The sequence below is a fragment of the Saccopteryx leptura genome, chromosome 5 (genome assembly GCF_036850995.1).
Source record: "Saccopteryx leptura isolate mSacLep1 chromosome 5, mSacLep1_pri_phased_curated, whole genome shotgun sequence".
Lineage (NCBI taxonomy): Eukaryota > Metazoa > Chordata > Mammalia > Chiroptera > Emballonuridae > Saccopteryx > Saccopteryx leptura.
In genome coordinates, this window is record NC_089507.1 from 177,711,582 (window position 1) to 177,734,389 (window position 22,808).

Consider the following 22,808-nt stretch of genomic DNA (forward strand, 5'->3'; position numbering starts at 1 on the left):
AAATTATTATGTAAAGGTTTTGAGTCAGCTCATAGAAATACATGTAATGCAATAGATAAAACACGTAAGAACATTGGGACACGATGAAAGGGTGCTGCCAGAGAGCCCTCTGTGCTTGCTGGGGAGGCGGGGAAAGGGCAGCCTCAGATGTGACCTTCACAGTTACCTCAGAGAATCAGGGTCCAGAAGATAAGCACAAACCACGTGCTTAGATGATTGATACGTAGCTTTCCTGGTCCTGAGACTTGGGTGGACTTCCTCCTCCAAAGACTCATAAAGGCACGTTGCTTTCTGTGCTACACTACAACCTCAGCTATAGCCTTATAGATTCTGTACATTAGCTTTTGCTGTGTGACAAACCACCCCAAACACAGAGGCTTAAAATAATCACCATCACTTAGCTTATAATTTGTGTGCTGGCTGTCTGGGTGGGACATCGTGGGCAGTTCCGCTGGAGTCGCTCCTGTGTTCGCAGTCAGCGAGCCCAGTGATTTTCAGCCTTCATCATCTTATGGCACACGTAAACTAATTACTAACATTCTAGGTCCCACCCAGAATATAATTTTTTGCCAATCTGACTAAAAAATAAATATAACTTTAATTTACCAAAAAAAAGTAATTACCTACCCTTTTTGTTCCAAAGTGACTTTTAAAAAAATCAGATGCCTATACTTGTAAGGATTTCTAATACCAAGAATTAACCAATCAGAAGTAACCTTATGTGTCATGACCAATAAGATACAACTTTGTAATATGACATGGTTCAAGACGGCACTCACAACAGGTGGCTTTTGTTGTATTGGGCTATTGTCATTTTTTATTTGACAATCTAAGGAAAAAGAGGTCAGTGTCCCTGACTAAATAGTCAGGTATTGCATGTTTTAAAAATCCTATGGCACACGGGTTGAAAATCACTAAGCTAGACTATGAAATTGTCAGCGGCTGCTAGGGGTTGGCTGACTGTGAGTTGAGGCCACAGTAGTACCTGGGCAGTGGGTGCATTTCACATCTCTGCTCGCTCAGATTTGCAGCCAAAGTAAGTTATGTGATGAAGCTCATTGTCAGTATGAGAGAGGACAAAAGAGAATGTGGCATTGGGAGGTGTGAATGAATGACAGTGATTAATTAGCCATAGAGAGTAACTAACATGCTGATTCTTATATATCTTCATTGCAGTCTGTAAGTGGCTTGCCAAAGCATCAGTTAGTAAAAGCAAGTAAGTGAGAAGTCAAAAAAGAAAAAGTAGTTTAAAGTACGTGGTGATCTAGTGGGACAGTTTAATTTTCATTTAGAGTTAGATTGATGATTTTCTAACGTATTTTAGCAGCAGATCCCTTTTTCTCCCCATTTGAAGATGTACAGAGTGCTTCTTAAAAAATATATTGAACTGGAGATTTGGGATTGAAGTAGGTCTAGGAGCTAAGTCTGGGCCCTTGGCCTCTGTCCCATGCTCTGTAGTAGTTCTGAGGCCGCTACATAAACCCAGCCTTAGAGGATCAGGATGCTTCTAGCCAGGAACTTGGCTCTCTGAGACCTTGATTCTCAGCCCAGCAGAGAGTCTGCCTGGCTAAGGGGTGCCTTTCAGGATGCCGGGGAGCTGCTGAGACAGCAGGTACGGCTTTTCTCACACTAAGTCCATGCCCTCCCTCCTGAAATTCTTGTGATCTCCCCTCCCCTCAGGCCTCACAATAGTCTTTTTCCTCCCACTGTGTGAGCACATAGAGTCATAGGATAGGCTTGTATTAGGAAGGTAAACAATTTCAAAAACATTATTTTCAGAATGATACAGAACAAGTTTTATTTAATCACTATGGAACATATTTCTGACTTAGTTATTGTATTACTTTATTCTAAAAACAGATTTAAGTATTCATTCTAGAAATACCTGCCTTCTAAGCACTGGACTTGTGGAACCTGAGTGTGAAAACAAGCCCCAGGTGGCAGCCACCGCCACCACCTCCCTGTGCAGAGAGCGCTCAGTGTCTCATTCTCTTTTCTCCTGGATTTCTTTTGCATTCTTGACCACTCATTTGAAACATTTGGCCAGAGCAGTATGAGGAGAAAGAAGAGAACTTACGTCGCAGAGTTGTAAGGTGTTACTATTTTTAGAGATTATAAGCATCCATTTCTCTTGAGGCTGTGGAGAGGTTGGTGCCTAAAGGAAGGAGTACTGTTCTAAAATCAGGGTCTCTCATCTTCTGGTACCGGAAAGTAGTTTTTGGAGCAGTGATATAAATTCATTTGACATTGTCCTTATATTGAGAAAGGTTGATTAATATGTTTGTTGTACGTGTATTGGTGTGAGTACTATGAAGATGTAATTTTCATAAGACTGTTGGAGATGGTTGAAAAATACTGTAGCAATAGGAATTTTTACATTACTGATACATGAATAACTTCCGAAATTACAGCATAAGGAAGTGGTACCTAATTTGCCACAAGAGAAACTGCTGATCATATGTAATTGGAGGTATGAAATTTGCTAAGCAGCATAGGCTATGAAATGAATAATGAATTCAGCCTTCAGATTCCTTTTCTTGTCTTATCCTTTATCAGGCTGTGTTCTAGATGCCCAGAAAGAAACCTCTGTGGGGAGGTCCTTCTCTCTCAGCTGGCGGAGCCACCTGGATGTGACTGAGCCGATGCGATTTAGGAGTGCCACCACGTCTGGGGCACCAGGAGTTGAGAAAGCAAGAAATATAGTTCGCCAAAAAGCATCTGGTAAACATTTATTTAAATATTTCCCAAAGGTATAGTTGCTGTCTAAAATGATTTCGAGGAATAAAATGTAAAAGTTTAAAAATTCTAAGAAGTTAAAAGCTCAATTGATCTTTTGTTAAATGAGATTTCTCCATATCTTTTAAAGTTTCTGTTCTGGTTACGTTTTAAAACACAATTTTTCATATTCACTTCAAAATCATTGTGAAGAAGATGTACTATTGCGTGAGATATTAATTTTGAATGAGATATTTGTGCAAAAGAGAGAAAATAGATGTTTTATTTGAACCTTGAAGAAAGAGAGTCACAGTAATCACACACCTAGTTGCATTATTGTTGTTGAACAATATGAATCTTCAGAAAGTGGCAACTTGTTCCAGCAATGAGAATAGTGTACCTATTCTTTTTAGTCCTAGTTTTCAGGACCAAAGACATTTAAACTTTTTGTATCTTTGTACAGTTGAGTTTTACATGTCTATAGATGTTGTCCTTAGCAGCCATTTAGAATTAACAAGAACTTGACCAAGAACCCCAGTTAATCAGACTGCTTTGGTACACTTTACTTTTAAAACAAAAAGAGAACTCTTTAAAAAGTAAACTCATATCCAGTATTTAATAAGAACAAAGCAAGTCCCACCCCCAAGTGACTTTGAGCTGTGACTTACATTTAAAACAATTTTATCTGAGTTTCCTGTAGTTTTTGACATCAGTAATACCATACAGTTGTGATTCATGTTGACTGCAGAAAGTTACAGTATTCTCTAGTCATAAATCAGAGTTTATTTACACACAATATAATTTATAGTACTTAGTAAATGAAGGCTTAATACTGTTGGAATTTTAGAATCCTGTTGGAATTTTATGAAAACATATCCTAACTATGACTGTTTCCTGCTTTTTGCTATAGAGCATTTGTTGGTAATTACCACATTCTTTACAGTCACCTTGTATTCAGCTCCTTTCTGCTTTCCTTCCTCCTCTCCCCTGAGGAGAGGCCCTCCTCCTGGTAACAGGCAACTTTTCAGGAGGCTTATATTCACTGATTTCTTTTCTCATCCTACTTCCTAACCCTCCTTTCTTCTGTCATCGGATCTTTAAAAGAAAGGGATCAGAATAGAAGTTTGTGGCAAAGGCGTCAGCGTACCTGAGCTGCCCAGACTTCCTGCTACCCCTTACAGCCCCTCAATTACTGTGATGATGAAAGTGATCATTCAGAACACTTTTAAAAACATTATTCTCACATTTTTGTGAGCATCAGCTTATTGGACATTGCATGTTTCATATGCCACCGCTTGGCCATGAGGATTTGTTTATCGGTGTCCTCGGGTGTCTGAAAAGCCATGGCATTGCAAAAATAAGAACTGTCACAAAAACATAAAGGTGTTCGCACTGAATATCACTTAAAAACCATAAACCTGGCCTTTGCGGGGTTAATTAAATTAAAAACATTCGAAACTATAACCTATAAAAGATAATGAAGATGAGAGCCATTTAGTTGGATGTATCTATAAACCTTATGTATTTTAGATGTATATATGCAACATAAAATAGGAAAAATCAAAATTGTAAGAAATATTTTTTGTTGCTTGTGAAAGCAGTGGTCTTTGAAGATTTTATTATATCATGCTATTTTATAAAAATTAATCTATATAGACTAAATATTAGTGGGTTTACTCAGTTGCATTATTTTTACATTGTGGAATAATTCACCTTTTTGTCTTTTAAAAAAACCCAGAATATTTCCATGTTAGATTTTGACTTGTGCAGAGAGCATCTTTTAATGAGAGAACAGCAAGCAGCTCATGTAGTTAGTTTTGCTACTTTTAGCGTTAAAATATTTATTGTAGAGATGCATTTGAAAGTGACTTTCTGCCCAGTTTCAGTAAGAGAATAATTGAAGATTATTCTATTATGATTTTACCCACAGACTATATTTTTAGATTGGGAGAATGTCAGTGATGGTGGCAAGAGGGAAATACATAACGAGGAATGGCAGAGTAGGGAAATGGCAGTTTAACAGAGAATTGTACTAGCTTGCAAGTTAAAAGGACTGGGACTGGAGTCTTAAAGAATTAAAAAGTAATATAGAAAAGAATTATAAGCAAAATTTTGTTCCTGAGTGTGATCAGTGCTAAAATTTTTGATGTGTAAAATGAGTGATTAAAGCAAGTCAATTTCCACACAAAATAAATATTCTCTGTTTTATTATTTCTGAAATATCTAGTGATCAGTTTGGGGGAAATGCACAATCATTTGATTTATAAAAGGCAAGCTTTTTAAAACAACACTCAAATTGTCTTTGATGTTGAGAGGTGAACAAATCTTTAGGAAATTTTAAGTCAGTCAGTTTGATGATTACATGGGAGTTGTTTTCACTTACATATTATTTTACACATTTGTGAATTATACTCTAATTGCACTGTAGAGAGTCCTTTAGAACTGGGACTTAGACCTGGGAAGTCTGAGAGCCAAGGGGTAGGGGAAAAAGCCGCAAGTAAAAAGTTTGTTTCACTTTTTGCAAATACATCACTACCATTTCTGTAGTTCTAGTTTATTAATGTTAAAATCACATAAAAGCAGGTAAACCTTTATATTTTTGTTTTAAGGATGAGCCAGTGTACCTACAGTGGTTTCATATATGTGAGTTGTACTCTCTTCCTATGTCCATTTTTTTCTCTGATGGTCATTTGAATAGCAGTATATTGAATACTTTATAACACAAAAGTTCATAATAGAAAATTTTGGATTTATAAAGCATGAAATGTGATGTAAAATGATGGGTTTCATGGAGATTTTTATCTTTTTTCCATTTATGAAATATTTTACTTTTCAACTTGACTTTTACATGGTTTTAAGCTTTTAGAATATTTACTAAATAATTTGCTTTTGAATATAGTCAGCTCTTAGTAAACCGATTTTTGAATTATGTGTTATATATAGAACACTTTTAATTTTAAATTAGATTTTCCCTCCCTCACTGTAGTCTTTTTGTTTGGGTCATATAGAAAAATAAAACTGATTGTAATGTCTGTCCAAATAAACAGACAACCCAAATGTGAATATGATACACAGCAGAAATCAAGGAAAGACTAACATATAAAGCATTCTAAGATAAGATTGATTATTTATGAATTGTCTCTTCTCCAGTGTCATCAGAATGCCTGAAAGTTGGCTGTATGTGCATTGTATCAATTGCCTTTCAAGTTTAAAATGATCTCCAAGAAATACAAGGCAGGGCAAAAGTAGGTTTAGTTTATTTGTATGGAAAATAACACAGTACTTAATAATACACAAATTCTGTTTCGCATACTCATAACTGTAGACCTACTTTTGCCTCCCTGTATTTATAGAGAGCCCTGAAAAATAGTAATAGTATAAAAAAGTGAAAGATTCTGCTGTTCTTCTGACATAACTGTTACTTTGTCTTTCCTGGAAGCTAAGAGAAGCCAGTCTATCAGCAACTGTGTCCACCTCTCTGAGGCTTTGCCCGCCACTAAAAGCGTCCCGCTCCTGCTTCACACCGTGAGCGCTCTCTTCCCTGGTCTCTCTTACTCCTCTTGCTCTCACAGGCTGTCAGGTACTGTAATGCTTCCTCCTGTCTGTCAGTGTTCCTGGGCTTCTCCTCTTGCCTCTGGGCTTTGCTTCCTTCGTTAATAGACCCACCTTGCGCATGCGTGCCTGGGCATTGCACTTGTATTTATATTCAGTGAATGTTAATGACTTTTTATGCAGTTAGACTTGTAGTAGCAATTAACAGCCAGGACAGATTTCTGTAGCACCACTGGTCTTGGCATTACCAGTTAAGAAAGATAAGAGGATTTTCACGGCCCGTAGTTTTTAATAGACAATGATGCCTGCCTCATTGTACTTTCTATCCAGTACCTAGAAAACAGAAGGGGATTTTCAGAAAATTTGAGCATGTCAGTGTTAGAAATCTTGTTCCTCCTTCAACATGAATAAACTGGAAAACTTATGCAGGCAAGACTTTTTTGGAGTTAGCAAATCATAATCATGTGTAAAGTAACTAGAAAGCCCGGCGGTCATACGAAATGACCGCTGTTCTGTATGTTATAAATTGTAATTAAAATGATTTGTGCAAAGGTGTCTGCTAATTCAAACTGAATTACCAAGGGCAGGCGGCTAGGACGCCCCTTTGCTTACTGCCCCACGGGGTTTCCCCCTTCTACTTGCTTAATTGCTTAAAGTAGAGTGCAATGAAGGAAACTACTGGCGGTACATTTCTTAAGAGCCACCGCTAGCTCAATAAATAAAGGTGATTTAAATAATAAAATGTTAATTCACATGTCAAAGATCTCTTTGTACACAACATTTCTTGTGTAGATCTTTCCATCATTTTTAAGCTCGCCTTGCAGAGGACCATCAATTATTTTTAATTTTATGTCCATTCTTTCACGAACTCTTAAACAGGCAACATAAAGTTGACCGTGTCCAAATGCAGGCTCAGGTAAAAAAATGCCAACACGCTTAAGTGTTTGGCCCTGAGACTTATTGATGGTCATAGCAAAGGCAAGTTTTACAGGAAATTGTCTACGTCTCAATTGAAACGGCAACCCTGTTTGAGATGGAGCCAAATCAATTCTTGGAATGACATGTATTTCACCTTTAGAGGAGCCAGTCAAAGACTTAGCTATTATGACATTATTTTTCAATTGGAGAACCTCTAGTCTTGTACCATTGCAAAGACCCCTTCTAGTGTTAAGATTTCTTAACAGCATAATAATTGCTCCAATCTTTAACCTCAATTTGTGAGGTGGCATGCCAGAAGGCGGGACTATTTGAATGCCGTGGCAACTTCACCCCATTGGCTAGTACAGTTACGCAAGCAACCAATAAGCTATCGGCGACAGACACTTAAGCCGCATATAATAAAGATGATCAGCTTATGCAGATTTATACTGAATAAGATTTGAGTAAAAGAAAATAAAACTGCTAAGAAGTGCTAAATTTTTCAGCTCTGGCCAGGTAGCTCAGTTGGATAGAGCATCATCCCAATATACCGAGGTTGCAGGTTCGATCCCTGGTCAGGAACAACAAATTTTGATGTCTCTTTGTAGCTGTCTTTCTCACACACACACCCTCTTCCTCTCTCTTTCCAAAATCAATCAATAAATTAATTAACTTAAATTATTTTTAAGTGCTAATTTTTCTAACAAAGTAAAATTGTTCTTGGGCGTCAGCCAATTAAAATTGAGTTTTTAGGTACATACGATCTACACACAGTATGTTTTCTGGCTTATTAAGACTTTATAGCACCAAAAGTGATTCTGGGCATAGATACTTCAATAAAAGGGTTTACTTTGCTCTATAATGAATAATTAGGTCTAAGTCTACTTGTTTTTTCAGTGATCCTAAGATGAACTGAATCATCTTACTAAAGAGGGAAATATTTTCATGTTCTTTTTTATTTTCAGGAAGATGGCACTATACATTATTTAATATTGGCAATAGTCTAATTGTAGCTTTTTATACCACTAAACTATGCTATAAATGCTATATATGTATATATGTTAAACTAGCTTAGCAAAGCAAAATTAAAGCTTGATTTCCCTGGTGAGTATAAAACAGAGGTCGGGAACCTATGGCTCGCGAGCCAGATGTGGCTCTTTTGATGGCTGCATCTGGCTTGCAGACATATCTTTAATAATAAAAAAAATGTTAAAAATATAAAACATTCTCATGTATTACAATCCATTCATTTCCTACCACTCATGTTCATGGTTGCAGGTGGCTGGAGCCAATCACAGCTGTCCTCCGGGACAACACCAAATTTTTATTGGATAATGCGTAATGTACCCAGGTCGTTGTATGGCTCTCACGGAATTACATTTTAAAATATGTGGCATTCATGTCTCTCTCAGCCAAAAAGGTTCCCGACCCCTGGTATAAAACATATATTATTTAATTCACAGAATGTGAGAGCATGAGGTAGTTATTGAGAATAAGGACGGTGGCTCTTAGGAAAGTCTTTTTCTCTGGTAAATACGGAGAGTGCTACACGGGAAGATGTGCACTGTCGGTTAACTTACTGATGCGCAGTACCTGCCTGAATATTTATTTTTTTTAAAAAGTACTGTTCCCTACAGATGATTAATAAAGTATTTAAAATGGTTTTGCTTTGTATTTGGCTGGTATACACCCAAAAGGAATTTTTTTCATAGTTTAAAGTTTTCTTTTTTTTCACAGTCCATTTCCCCCCCATATCATTTCATTGACGTTTTTACTGTATTAGCTTGTCCAGAATATGTTTCCAGAAGAAATCTCTTCTTGTTAGTAATCTCATTTGGAGATATTTTTTATTCAGTATTATATTTTACGTAGATCTTGAGCCCCATTTATACACACATTATTTCAACAGAACTTGAATATAATTTGGAGCAGTGGTTCTAAACTAAGGACGATGTTGTCCCCCCAGGGAACATGTGACGATATCTAGAGATATTTTGATTGTCACAACTGGAGCAGTGCCACTGACATCCAGTAGGTGGAAGACAGGGATGCTGCTTAACATCCTGCAATACACAGGACAGCCTCCATCACAAAGAAATATCTGATCCAAAGTATTAATAGTGCTGAGTCTGTGCTTTCCTGCCTCTGACATTCTTACTCTTGGTTTTATGGCACCGAGGGTGAAGAGACTTTGCCATATAGCTTTGAGAACAACCTGCTATTTGTTCTGTCTGTTTCATCTGATTATAGTAGTGAACTCCTCCTTAGTCTGAAGCCATTTGTTCTTTATCATTAAAGTGATGCCATTGTCTTTGTGACTGTTCTATTAAGAGACTGGCCAAGAGCAATCAATGCATATCAGTCCTTAGTCTTAGATTGTACATTCTCCACTAGTTGGAACACTAGAGTCTTAAAATTGTGCTCCAATTTAAATCCTAGTTTACTGGAATATCTTGCTAACCTGTTGCCTAATATTTTATTTGTTTGTTTATTTATTTTTGAGAGAGAGAGAGACAGGCAGGGAGAGAGAGAGAAAGAGGGAAGAGAGAGAGGGAGAAGCATCAACTCATAGTTTCTTTACTTTAGTTGTTCATTGCTTCTCAAGTGCGCCTTTTCCAGGGAGTTCGAGCAGAGTCAGTGACCCCTTACTCAAGCCACCGACCTTGGGCTTCAAGCCAGTGACCTTTGTTCTCAAGTCAGTGACCATTGGATCATGTCAATAATGTCACGCTCAAGTCAGTGACTCCACGTTCAAGTTGGCAAGCTCTTGCTCAAGTTGATGTGCCCTCACTCAAGCCGGTGAGCTTGAGGTTTCAAATCTGGGACCTCAGCATTCCAGGTCAATGCTCTACTCACTGTGCGCCCACCGGTCAGGCACCTGTTGCTAAATATTTACATAGATGTACATCCACCTATACGTAATATGCACACCCATTTAATATTGACTTTCTGGCCATAAGTTTTTTTTACTCTAAAAGTTGTTGCTAATTTTTTTTGTTTAAATTAACATTTCTTGTTTTTGTTCTAAATAGGTTAGAACTATTATGACTATTCAACCCATCAAATTGTGTTAATAATATAAACAGTAGAAAATTCCTTACCTTCAGCCACTAGTGTTTCTCATTCTGACCTCTCTGTGACTCCAGTTGGCCGCAGCAATATTTTGGGAAAGCCACGCCACCTGTAGTCCATCAACATGAACAGCTACAGAAATAAACACGTGCAGGCAGAACTGGCGGTTTCAGTGCTTTCTCTTTTTCTCTTTTGTGGGAACAATTCTTTCTAGTTGTTTTGCAGTTTTAACTGCTTTATGTTGGTACGTTGATCGGTCTATAGCAGAGATTTTCCATCTTATTCATCTCATGACACACATAAACTAATTACTAAAATTCTGTAGCATACCAAAAAAGTATTGTTTGCTGATCTGACCAAAAAAGGGTATAATTTTGATTCATTTATACCAGATGGCTATTTTTTTTATTTGACAATCTAAGGGAAAAGAGGTCAGTGTCCTTGACTAAATAGTCGGGTATGACATATTTAAAAAGTTTTTGCAGCCTGACCTCTGGTAGTGTGGTGGATAAAGCGTTGACCTAGAATGGAGAGGTCACCAGTTCAAGCACATACACCAGGTCAAGGCACATATGAGAAGCAACTACTATGAGTTGATGCGTCATGCCCCCCACCGCCCTTTCTCTCTCTCTCTCTCAAATCAATGAATAAAATCTTAAAAAAATTTTTCTTTTGCGCACACTGGTTGAACATCACTGATCCATAATGCTTACAGAACGTGCACACAGTAGATTTTATTTTTCTTTTACAAACATTGTAATACTAGTAATTAGAGAACTGGTAATCTTCATTCTCAAAGAGACTGAATGGAACCTAATTGAAAGCCTCACTTAGCTGCTTCTGCATCTGGTTCTCTGGCTTCCAGGTAGCACTTCCTGGTTGTCAGGAAGTGCTTGTTGTTAGGGTTGGGGCTGATTCACCTTTGACCTTGTGGGAAACATTAAGCTTCTGAGTTGATTTACCTCTCTTGTGTTTTTACAGGGGCAGGTTGGTATCATACACAATGCTTTAAAAGATAAGAAATTACTGCCTGACCAGGCGATGGTACAGTGAATAGAGCATTGGCTTGGGATGCTGAGGACCCATGTTCAAAATCCCGAGGTCGCTGGCTTGAGCAAAGGGTCATAGACATGACCCTATGGTTGCTGGCTTGAGTTCCACAGGTTGCTAGTTTGAAGCCCAAAGTCACCGGCTTGAGCTCAAGGTTGCTGGCTTGAGCAAGGGGTCACTTGCTCTGCTGTAGCCCTCCCTCCCCCCAATCAAGGCACATATGAGAAAGCAATCAGTGAACAACTAAGGTGCTGCAATGAAGAATTGATGCTTATCTCTCCCCCTGTCTCTCTCTCCCTCTCAAAAAAAAAAAAAAGATAAGAAATTACTGTTAATTTTGCTTATACAATCTTGTATGAGGGGTAAATAGGATCCAGAATTTTAGTTATTGAAGACTGAGTCTCACTCCATATTATATGCTTATTATAAGATAAAAGAGTGAGTAAAATTGCTTTAAAAGCTAGTCAGACATCTGGAATAAATAGAAGTTTCTGACGAGTTTACACAATTTAATCATGATTCTCTCGGTGGGAAAAATGAAGTATTTCTTATTTTATCAGTTTTCTGGTATTTTGAATGGAGCTTTAGAAAGGAGTGGTTTAGTAATGGGTTGTGAAACTTAGTCTATCAAGAAGTTAGAAAGTGTGTTAAAAACTTAGATTATTGAGTTAGCTATGCTTGAGAGAAAGTGAATGATGTGGGAATCTTGAGTCAAATTTAGCTCTTTGAAGTGATTCAGACAGAAATTGTGTGTTAGTTAAAACAATACATTAGAATTCCGAGAATATATAATGCAATTTTTATAAGTTTTTGTTTTTGCTTTTTTAGATTTTATTTATTCATTTTAGAGAGGAGAGAGAGAGAGAAAGGGGGGAGGAGCAGGAAGCATCAACTCCCATATGTGCCTTGACCAGGGAAACCAGGGTTTTGAACCGGCGACCTCAGAATTCCAGGTTGACGCTTTATCCACTGTGCCACCACAGGTCAGGCCAATGCAATTTTTATATAACTTGAATTGTTTATTTTTTTATTTTGAATATAGGATAATTCTTTATCTTCATCTTTGCATATCAGTGTTCAAATGGTTTTAAATATATTATGGACTGATACTGTAGAATGGGAGCCGCTTGAACAGCTTCAGTTGCTTTCTTAACAAATAAAAGGCCAGCAGAGGGAGCCCAAGAACTATTTATTTTTTTAAGGCAATGCATCAAGAAAATGTTTTTGGTGTTCATTTATTCATTTACACAAAACATATATTCAGTATATACAGTATTTAGTGCAGACTGTGAAAAAAAGGCCAAGAAATGTATACTTACAAATCAGGGAATTGGGTTTACATTATGGGATTTGTAGAATTTAAAATTCTTTTTTTTCCCCCACACTTAACACTTGACAGTCAGCTGCAGGAATTAGGGTATCAGTAGCACAGCAGCCCTCACTGCACGTTTGACATTATTCTCCCTTCCTTCCCGTCCTCATCATGGATGCTCCCACTCTCACTGCTTCTGGTAATTTCTGCAGGGCTGGACTTTCTCCATCTGAGAAGCCCCTACCAAGAGTTTTACAAAAATCAAGTCTTGAAGTTGCATCAGGCCAGCCTGTTGGGAAGGCTGACCAGCTGGTGATGGCAGGCCTTTCGTCCGTCTGTTGTGGACCAGTGGGGACACTTGGATTTTGAAGCCATGGTGCTGTGGCTTGTTGCATCCCACCAGATGGTGATATTCTTTATCTTTAAAAGATGCTGCCAGTGCTGGCTCAGCTCTTACTTGTCTGCTCATAGCCCAGAAACCAACATCTACCAGTTTTTGGCATCAAATTTAAGTGAATAAAATCCACTGTTCCCACTATCTATAAAAACTGGCACTTGCCAATTATTTTTTAGAGAACCATGAAGCTCTTGGGCTCCCTCTACTGATTTTGGATTAACAAGTACATTCATTAACAAATATAAACTCTTCCCAGAAGGTTTCAAAGTCCTGCATAATTAGAATAAACAGTGCAAGAAGGGCGCCAGAAGGGGTTGGTCCCATGGTGCTCTCCGGCTTCTGCTGCCTAATGCCGAAGAGCCTGGAAGGCGACCTGTGGAAGGACTTAACCCATGTGTGTGGGGCGTGTGGGTAGAGCACGGTGTGTACACAGGTCTTGTGTTTCTCTGGGAAAATGAACAGTTCTTGGCAGTTCAGGAGAAGAGCAAAGACATCCTGGAAAGACAAGGTTTTAATGAGTTTGTCTGCTTATGTACCTCGGCTTTCCTTTGCTTAAACCCTCAGTTCAGCGGCTCTCAGTGTCTTAACTTGGCCTGTGGCCCAGTACTCTGAATTATAAGTACAGGATCCAGCATGTCATAGTTTTGAGGTCTTGTAACTTGGATCAGTGTACTTTAAATGGAATTTTATTTGGATAATTTTAAAAAGTAGCAGTTTTTTGTTGAAATCCTATCTCTCACATTTAGAATCTTCCTACATACAACTTCTTGGTTAGGATGAACCAGAACTTTGGTTTGTGGCTCAGATTAAAGGGTCATAGAGAGGCTGGTACATCAATAGTAAGTCTAATATCAGGAGAGGAATTGGGTGACATTGTCAGGTAAGATGATACAGGCTGAATTTTAAGCAGTCGCTTCTTAGAAGGAGTCAAACTTGAGCTACTTAAACATTTGGAGATGTGATGTTGCGGTTACACGGATGTAAAGTTTCATGACTACATATGTGAGTGTGGAGTCTGATGAGCAGTGTCATGGTGAGGTTCACCTGCAGACCACATGGCGAGTCCTGCAGGAGGCCTGCCGGGTGGTATGGGAGGGAGGGAGGAGGAAACTGGGAAGTAAGCAGCAGGAGGAAGAGAGCAGCAGGTGCCAAGGAGTCAGGCTAGAGGGAGTGAGATCTCCTTGTGTGGGGTCAAGTCTGTGAAGTGGATCAGGGAGAGCCCTGCATTTACTGCGAGGAGCACAGGCTTGACTGTACATTGATGGAGGGGAGCTGGCAGGAGAGCAGTACAGCTGTCAGATCTTTGCTCTACAGAGACCTCTTTGGGGCCACGTAGAGGATAGATATGAGGGTGGCTAGATAAGGGGCACAGTGACCAGTAAGGAGATTATTACAGTAACCAAGGCAAATTATGATGCCATACCTAGGCTGGAGTTCTAAGAGGGTGGTGTGACCTTCCAGTGCCTTGGGTTGCCTTTGGAGGTTAAACCATAAAGGTTAGCACGGAGCTGGGAGAGCAGCCATTCTCTAGGGCAACATAGTTTGTAATAATGCTGGATGAGAGTATCCAGGGGTCAGTACTCATCTGTGGTTTTCTGTTTTATGTCATATTTGTATTGATTCTCTAAAAAGACCAGGGGATCAATTTTGTACTTCATTGATTAATTCAGCATTACATTTGGTGATATAAGCCATTAAATAATTATCATATTTTATTTTGGACAGTTGTGCATTTATTGGTTAAAAGGAATGATAGAGTTGAAATCCTTGTGTTTTATCTTCCTTTAGAGAGAGAGAGAGAGAGAGAGAGAGTGTGTGTGTGTGTGTGTGCGCGCGCGCGCACGCACGCATGCATACGCACTGATTCCCACACCCTTCAAATGTACATGGCCCATTCCGTGTACCTCCTGGGTCTCTTTCCTGGACCTGCCCCTCCCTGAATTCTAAATAACTTTTCCAGTTCTCAGCCATTTCTGTGCCCTTTTTTCTGCCCCACTCCCTTCATTTAGATTAAACAATAAAATTCATTGTAGAACTTAAAAGGAAAATCTACTCTTGGAGTAGAATGTTAGTGTAGGGAACTTGATGATGTAAATGCAGATTATCTTACTACACAATTTTTGTGGGTGGAAAAGTATATCCAAAATTATACACATTTTTAGAATCAGTTGTTTAAGGGGTGAAATTATTTTTAAAAGCTTAGAAATAACTCTCTCCATGTTTCTTGTTACCGTCCACAGAAGTGGAAGAATGCCAGCCATTGGAAAACGCACCTGCAGGGGAGCCAGGCCACCTGGCGGTGGAGCTGCAGCAGCAGATCGTGCGCAGCAGCAGCACGCCGGACGTCACGGAGCCGCTGTGCTGGGAGTCCGCTCAGGGTGCGGGAGCTTCCTCACTGCCGCGGACTTGGCTGGGGAGAAGCTGTGTGCCCGATTGCTTTCTACATTTATTCTCACTTCTGGCAATAAAATATTTTCACTGTTTATTTTAATAGATTTATCTAAGTGATGTATACAAATGCCCAGTTTTTTTCCAGTGTGGCATGTTTGAGACCTAGAAAGATGTCCGGAGTGGCTGGAATAGGCTTGAAACAGAGCAAGTTACACCACGAGGTCAGGGCGAGCAGCAAGTTAGGGAGCAGGCAGGCCAGGGTTAGGCGGCTGTGGGGAAGGGCCAGGAGGAGGGTAGTGAGGTAGAAAGCTGCCCACCTTGTGAAAACTTTTACTAGAAACTCATAGACTCTACTGAGGTTGAAAATTGTAACTTGTAATAGCTTTAATTCACACGGTTTCTTCAACAACTTTCATCAGCAACATGGTGTGGAAAGCAAAGATGCAGGTGTTAGACCTGTAAACAGTAAAGAATATATTTTACAGTTCAAGAGCATGTGTAAATTGTGTCTCGTAGCAATGAGCATACTTATCATTTAGTTTAGTTTCATGACCTATATTAAATAAAATGACCTTATTTATCTACAAGTTATCTCATTTATCTACAAGTTATCTCACAGTTCTTAATGTCAGGGCCGTGCTAATCTCATTCAATGAGTAGGGAAGTATTGCATCTTAGAAATTCTATCAAAATTAAAAAATACAATAAAAAGTAATTTGAGAAATATATTATTATTTGAAGATTTTCTATTTGTAAGGTTTTGTGTAAGATTGATTTTTCTCCCTGATGGATTTGGTAGAACCCACCATTTGCCTTGAATTTTCTGTGGGAAGGTTTTTAAAATATCATTTAAATTTTAAAATCATTATAAGTCTGTTTAGAGTTTTCTTTCCTATTTTGATTTTGATGTTTGTTTTTCTAGGAATTTGTTCAATCCATGTATATTTCCAAATGTTTTGGTCCCAGATTATTCACAAAATCCTGTTATGTTCTTTTTAACATTTGCAGGATTTCTTATGATGTTCCCTTTTTAATGACCGATTCTAGGTATTTTTTTCTTTCTCTCGTTATTCTTTAGTCTTGAGATGTACTGAGCCACCTTACTTGTTTCTTCATCCTGTCAGCTCACCTGGCTAACTTAGGCAGCTCTTCTCTGAGATCCCTTTCCCAAGGCCCCCAAGAGAGATCTTCCTGCTTTCCCTGGGCTTACGTACTGTGCTAAGTGGGCCTGTTGCCCACAGTGAGTAGGATTCCATCCTTTCTTTTAGAAGCTGTCTGTGGCCAAAGAGACCAGGTTTACAGTGTGGATTTGACTCATAGGCTACTAGTTTGCCAGACCTATGATTCCTGTTTTATGTATGCTAGATTCTATCTACATTTAATAATTACCTATATATAAAAGTATTTTTCAGTTTTACTATCTGAAATATTCCTCTGTGATTTTTCCCCCACCAAATCTCTAGGTCAAAAGGTAGAAAATACACAGAATTTGAATTCTTCAGAGCCTAAGTCTATTCAAGAGAATAAAGGACATGTGAAGAAAGAATATGAAGGAATAACAGTAAGATATTTATTTATGTATGTATGTATGTATGTGAGACGAGGGGAGACAGGCAGACTCCTGCATGTGCCCAAACTGGGATCTACCCGGCAACTCTTTCTGGGGCTGATGCTCGAGTACCAAGCTATTTTTAGTGCCTGAGGCTGATTCAATCCAACAGAGCTATCCTCAGCACCTGGGATCAAGCTTGAACCTCGCAAGCCACTGGCTATAGGAGAGGAAGAGAGAGAGAAGGGGGTAGAGGTATGGGGGACAAGAAGAAGGTCACTTTTCCTGTGTGCCCTGACTAGGAATAAAATCCGGATGTCCATACGCCAGGCAGGCGCTCTATCCACTGAGTCACTGGCCAGGGCCAGTACGATATTTTCAAACCAAATTAATGTCATTAAAAATAAACATATAAATTACTGCGCAATAAATAAATATATTAATTGCAGTTAATGTTTTCTTTAAAAAAAATTTCTGTTTAGTTGGGTCATAATCCCATACAACCTTAAAGTCTAGTCTTGCTTGCTTTCTATGTAAAATATAGTCACGTCACAAAAATAGAAAAATTAACATGAAATGGAACTCCTCTGCTAGTGTGTGTTCAATATTTATTTTAAATTAGGTATCCTTGCCTTTCACACACGCGTACTGATTCCTTGTTCCTGGCATCATTTTTGGAACTAGCCTCCACTTGACATGAATTGCTAGATAAGTCAGTTTTTGCAGATTTCTTATGCTTTTTTAAAAACTACATAAAATAGCTTTTTTAAAACAAATATGAAATATAAAGGAGAATTTTTTTTTTTGTATTTTTCTGAAATGACAAATGGGAAAACAGAGAGACAGGCTCCCGCATGCACCTGACTGGGATCCACCTGGCATGCCCACTAGGGGGCAATACTCTGCCCATCTGGGCTGTTGCTCTGCTATAACTGGAGCCATTCTAGCGCCTGAGGCAGAGGCCGTGGAGCATCCTCAGTGCCCGGGCCAACTTTGTTCCAGTGGATCCTTGGCTGCAGGAGAGGAAGAGAGAGATAAGAGAGAAAGGAGAGGGGGAAGGGTGGAGAAGCTGATGGGCGGTTCTCCTGTGTGCCCTGGCCAGGAATTGAACCTGGGACTTCCACATGTTGGGCCAATGCTCTACTGCTGAGCCAACCAGCCAGGGCCTAAAGGAGAAAATTTTTTAAGAAGCCCATAACTTATTTATGCAGATAATTCCTGTTTATTCATTTTTTTAAAATGTAGTATATAGTCATAGAAAACGTAAATATCATAGAAGGATACAAAATAGAAAGAGAAAGCCTTTTGCTTGCTTGGAAGATAACCAGTGTAATGTTTATACTGTTTTTATTTTTACAAAGAGCATATAACAGCTTATATAGGTATATTCTGTATGTATATGTGTATTATATATGTATTTTCAATAATCACATAAATACCCACAAATCAACTACTCAGCTTAAAAACTAGAACTTTTCCAGTGGCGCTGCTTTGGCACATAATCCTTTCTCTGTCCCTTCAGAGAGCAGCATTTTCTTGGCTTTGTGTTTATTGTGCCCTTGCTTTGCATCATACTTTTGTGCGCGCGCTCTCTCTCTCTCTATATATATAATATATATAGTATATATATTATATTATATATTATATATATTATATATTATATATATTATATGTGTGTGTGTGTATATATATATCTCCTTTAGTTTTTCTTATTTTAAATATTATAAAAGTAATGTTATTGCTTTCTTCACTCAGTTATGTATTTCTAAGATTAACCCACATTGTAATATGTAGCTGTAGTTCATTGTTTTCTCTGTTGTAAGGTATTTTACTGTGAATAAATCACAATTTATTTCTATTCTCATTGATGAAGATTTAGATTATTTTATTTTATTTAAATGAAATATGCAGCTATAAACATTCTTAAATGTGTTTCAAGATTTATGTGTTTTCTCTGTGGTGGCTATCCAGAAGTAGAATTCATGAGTCCTGGTGTAGAAGAATGTTCTTCTTTTACAAGAGAATGTGTGTTTTCCAATGAGGTTGCGCCACGTAGATTTCTGCTATCTGTGCATAAAGAGTTGCCATCCATTCACATTTTTGGCAACACTTGCTTTGTCAGATTAAAGAATTTGTATGACTCAAGTGTGTAAAAATGGGATCTTAGTTTTATATTTTCCAGATTACTAATAAGGTTTTTATTTCATTTTTATTTATTATTTTTGAATTTTTTTTCTTAGGTAAGAGGTTGGAGGCAGGGACAAACTCCCTCATGCTCCTTGACTGGGATCCACCCAGCAAACCCCCTACTGGGGAATGGTCTGCCCATTTGGGGCTGCTGCTCAGTTGCTCAGCAACAGAGCTATTTTAGTGCCTGAGGTGAGGCCATGGTGCCATCCTCAGCATGGGGGTTCAACTTGCTCAAACCATTTGAGCCATGCATTCTCCTGTGGAAGAAGAAGAGAGAAAGAGCGGGAGACCAGGAATCAAACCCAGGACTTCCACATGCTGGGCCAACACTCTACTGCTGAGCCAACTGGCCAGGGCCCAGATTACTAATAAGGTTTAAAATCTTTCCCTATGTTCATTGATCATGTATGTTTCATCTGTGAAATGCCTGATGATGTCCTTACCGTTATTCTATTGATTTGTCTTTTTCTCTTTAATTTGTACTAATTCTTTCTATAGTCTGAATACTGATCCTGTTTTAGTTGTTTCTGGCAAATACCTTCTTCCAAGATGCAATTTATATTTTCACTTTGTGGTGATTTTTGATGAACAGAAGCTCTTAATTTTGCTATTCTAGATTATGAGACATTTTTATGGTTAGGTTTTATGAAAGTTTTAAAATACCAATCCCCAAAGATAAAATATTTACTTATATTTGTAAGTGCTTCAGTTTTGCTCTGTACATTTAAGTATTTCTTCCATCTTAAACTGATTTTTGTAGGGATTTTGTAGGGATTTATCCAGTCCCCTGCCACCACCACTGCCACCATGGATAACTACTTGTCCCAGATCTCATTTACTGAATGCATTTTTTAAATTGATCTGAATGCCACTTCTCTTTCTCATATATGCCATTTCCTAACTATGTTAGGCTTTATTCTGGTGTTTCTTATCTTGATTCTGGTTACTTTATTTCTTTGCACAATACTACAACCTTTTAATTCTTGTAGTTTCCTATATTTCTCTCCTTTCCTTTTCCATTCTAATGGAAGCTAGTTTTCCACTATCTTATGTCTTTCATTGTTGCTGTTGAGCAGTCTTTCATACATCCTATTTGTTTTTTTGTCTTTGTCCTTCAATTTTATTACAGTATATTTAAGTGCAGTTTCTTTTGGTTTATACATTTGTCCTTTTTGATATATGCTGTGTGGCAAGTATCTGTGAATGTTGTCTTCCATTGTTTATGGAAAATTCTTGGTAATCATTTCTTAAAATATTGCTTCTTTTTTGTCCTCTGTTCTCTTCTGGAATTTTAGGTAGAAATATGTTTACACTTTCTCATTCTGTCTTCCATGTCCCCTAAGCTCCTTTTATATTTTCCATTCTCCTTATATTTGTAATTTCTATTATATGATTCTCATCCTTTATTTTTAAAAATTATTCACATATTAGAAGTCTAAATTTTTTATCTGATTATTGAAATCCTTGGGGGGTGTTTACATCTGATATTTGTTGTTTTTTTATTTCTTTTTTTTTTTAAGTGAAAAGAAGGATACAGACTCTCACATGCATCCTGACCGGGATCTACTGGACAACCCCTGTCTGGGGCAGATGCTTGAATCACTTGAGATGTTCTCAGCGCCCAGGGCTGATGCTCATACCAGTCAAGCCACTGACTGCAGGGGGGGGGGGGGAGAGAATTGCGGAGAGAAGCATATGGTTGCTTCTCCTGTGTTTTCAGGCTGGGAATTGAATCCAGAATGTCCATAGGCTAGGCTGATGCTCTATTCACTGAGCCAACCTGCCAGGGTCTGTTGTTTTTAGACTCTTTTGCATGGTGATATATTTCCTCTGGTGTTTGGTGATTTTGGAGTTCCAAGATGGCTGAATTTAAACTACACAAAACCTGGGTGTCTTAAGTGATGGAGTTTTACCAGGACAGCATTTGCATTTGTTTGTTTCAGAACTTAGGGGGTACTTTAATCCTAGAGTCTTGGTTCCTTTGCCATTGGCGGTGGTAATACTAGATTTACCCTTAAGACAGCCCCATTTCTCTGCCCTAGTGTCTATTTGCTTTGGGGAGGGAGGATGTAGATCACTTGGGAGTTTATTTTACTTCTGTTAGTCCCAAATTATAACCCAAATTTGTATGTAGGATCTAGTTCTCTAGCTGGTAGACATTTCGTTTCTCAGTCAGAAGCAGAAAAGCCTGCATTCTGCTTTTCAATTAAGGAAACATCTGGGTATATTATCCTTCTTTAAGGCTGTGTAATATTTTTAGTGTACTGTTGGTCTTCTACATATTTTAATCAGGATCTTTTCTTTTTTGGTTTAGTAATTATTGTCTCTTAATTATACATCTCAGTCTCTACTCACCATTTGTTTTCTTGCTTAATATTTGTTCTTTGACTTGGTTCTTTGAATCCAGGTTTTTTTATATGTTCTACATTGGAGAACCTTAAATTTACGTCTTCATTACTGGCTTTATCTTCTGTCTCACAGTCCTGGATTTTTGTTGTCTATGTATAGGACACACTCTTTGGATATTCAGCTCAAAGATGAATATTGAAGTATTGGAAACTTTCTCAAGTTCCTTTGTTCATCATCCTTCTTTCCTTTGTCATCACTATTCTCATGGTCCCCTAGATTCATATCCCTTTGGGATTTAATTTTTTCTGCTGTCATATGCAGCTGATTATAGTCTCTTATCTGCCATTCTGCAGCCATTTTCTTATTTCTTCCTTTTTTATCTTTTCACCTTCAGAAGCCTTATTTGTTCATTCCTGAATCACCATGACAGTTCCATAACAATTTTCTTCTGAACACGAATCTGTCCAACAGATAAATACTAGGCTTTCCTTTCTGGTTATGTTTTTAATCACATTCAGCCATTGTCTAGAACATACAGTTGCTCATTTTGTCAATATTGGGTCGAAATTTCTAAACCTGATGTTAAAGGCCCACAAGCAGTTGGCTCTTTCAGAAGTGGTCTGCATTTCCTTCTTATCTTTTTTTTTTCTTCGCCTCCCTGCCCTGAATGGCTTGCTATAATCAGCTTCTTTTCCTGCACTTAGAACTTGCTGGTTGCCACTCAGTGCTTCCCGCCTTGAATCCCCTCCTGCCTCCTCTCTACCACTTCCTGTCTGTTGCCTTCTTGAACAGCTGTCCTGTAACTGTGAGCCAATTAAGGTAACACTTTATTCTGCATTCCTTGTAGAGAGAGTTCATTTGCATATTTTGCTTATGTACCTTGTAATCATTTTGTGTATTTGTGTCTGTTTTGTCTCTTCAAGCAAGTCATAATTTTTAGAGGATGCACATTCCCTCCAGATGTTTTTGCTCTGTGCTGACTACAAGGTTCAGTGTTGCACAGTGCCTAGGGGAAGCGTGTTGCACGTGTAACAAGGAAAGCACTGAACAGCCTTCAGAAAGGTCTTGGTGGAGGTTAGCCTCCCCTGCCAGCAGACTGACCGTTGTGTGCAGTGTCGGCCTTCTGGAGAATTGCATTCACTGAATATGTGTGCTTGAGCAGAAGAACAAACAGAACTTTAAATTGTTTTCTATCATTTGGCATTAGATGTCATTAGCTTCTCAGTAGATCGGTTTAATTGGATGTCAGTTGACAAAGTAGAAGCCATAAATTTCAGATCTTCAGTAATTTATAAGTCAGTTATAGTAATTTG

The 22,808-nt window shown here is 38.3% G+C and overlaps 1 protein-coding gene across 3 annotated transcripts in view; it reads left to right on the plus strand.

Annotated features, from left to right (window-relative positions):
- RALGAPA2 (Ral GTPase activating protein catalytic subunit alpha 2) overlaps positions 1-22,808 on the plus strand; it is a 379,248-nt gene that overhangs the window by 145,307 nt on the left and 211,133 nt on the right. For 2 of the 3 annotated variants that reach the window (XM_066386989.1, XM_066386988.1), the window contains exons 16-19: positions 2,557-2,721; positions 6,155-6,295; positions 15,257-15,394; positions 16,871-16,968. In XM_066386989.1, coding sequence (XP_066243086.1) covers positions 2,557-2,721; positions 6,155-6,295; positions 15,257-15,394; positions 16,871-16,968 — 542 coding nt within the window. The remainder of the gene's footprint in view (positions 1-2,556; positions 2,722-6,154; positions 6,296-15,256; positions 15,395-16,870; positions 16,969-22,808) is intronic. The other variant, XM_066386990.1, reaches the window with a different exon arrangement.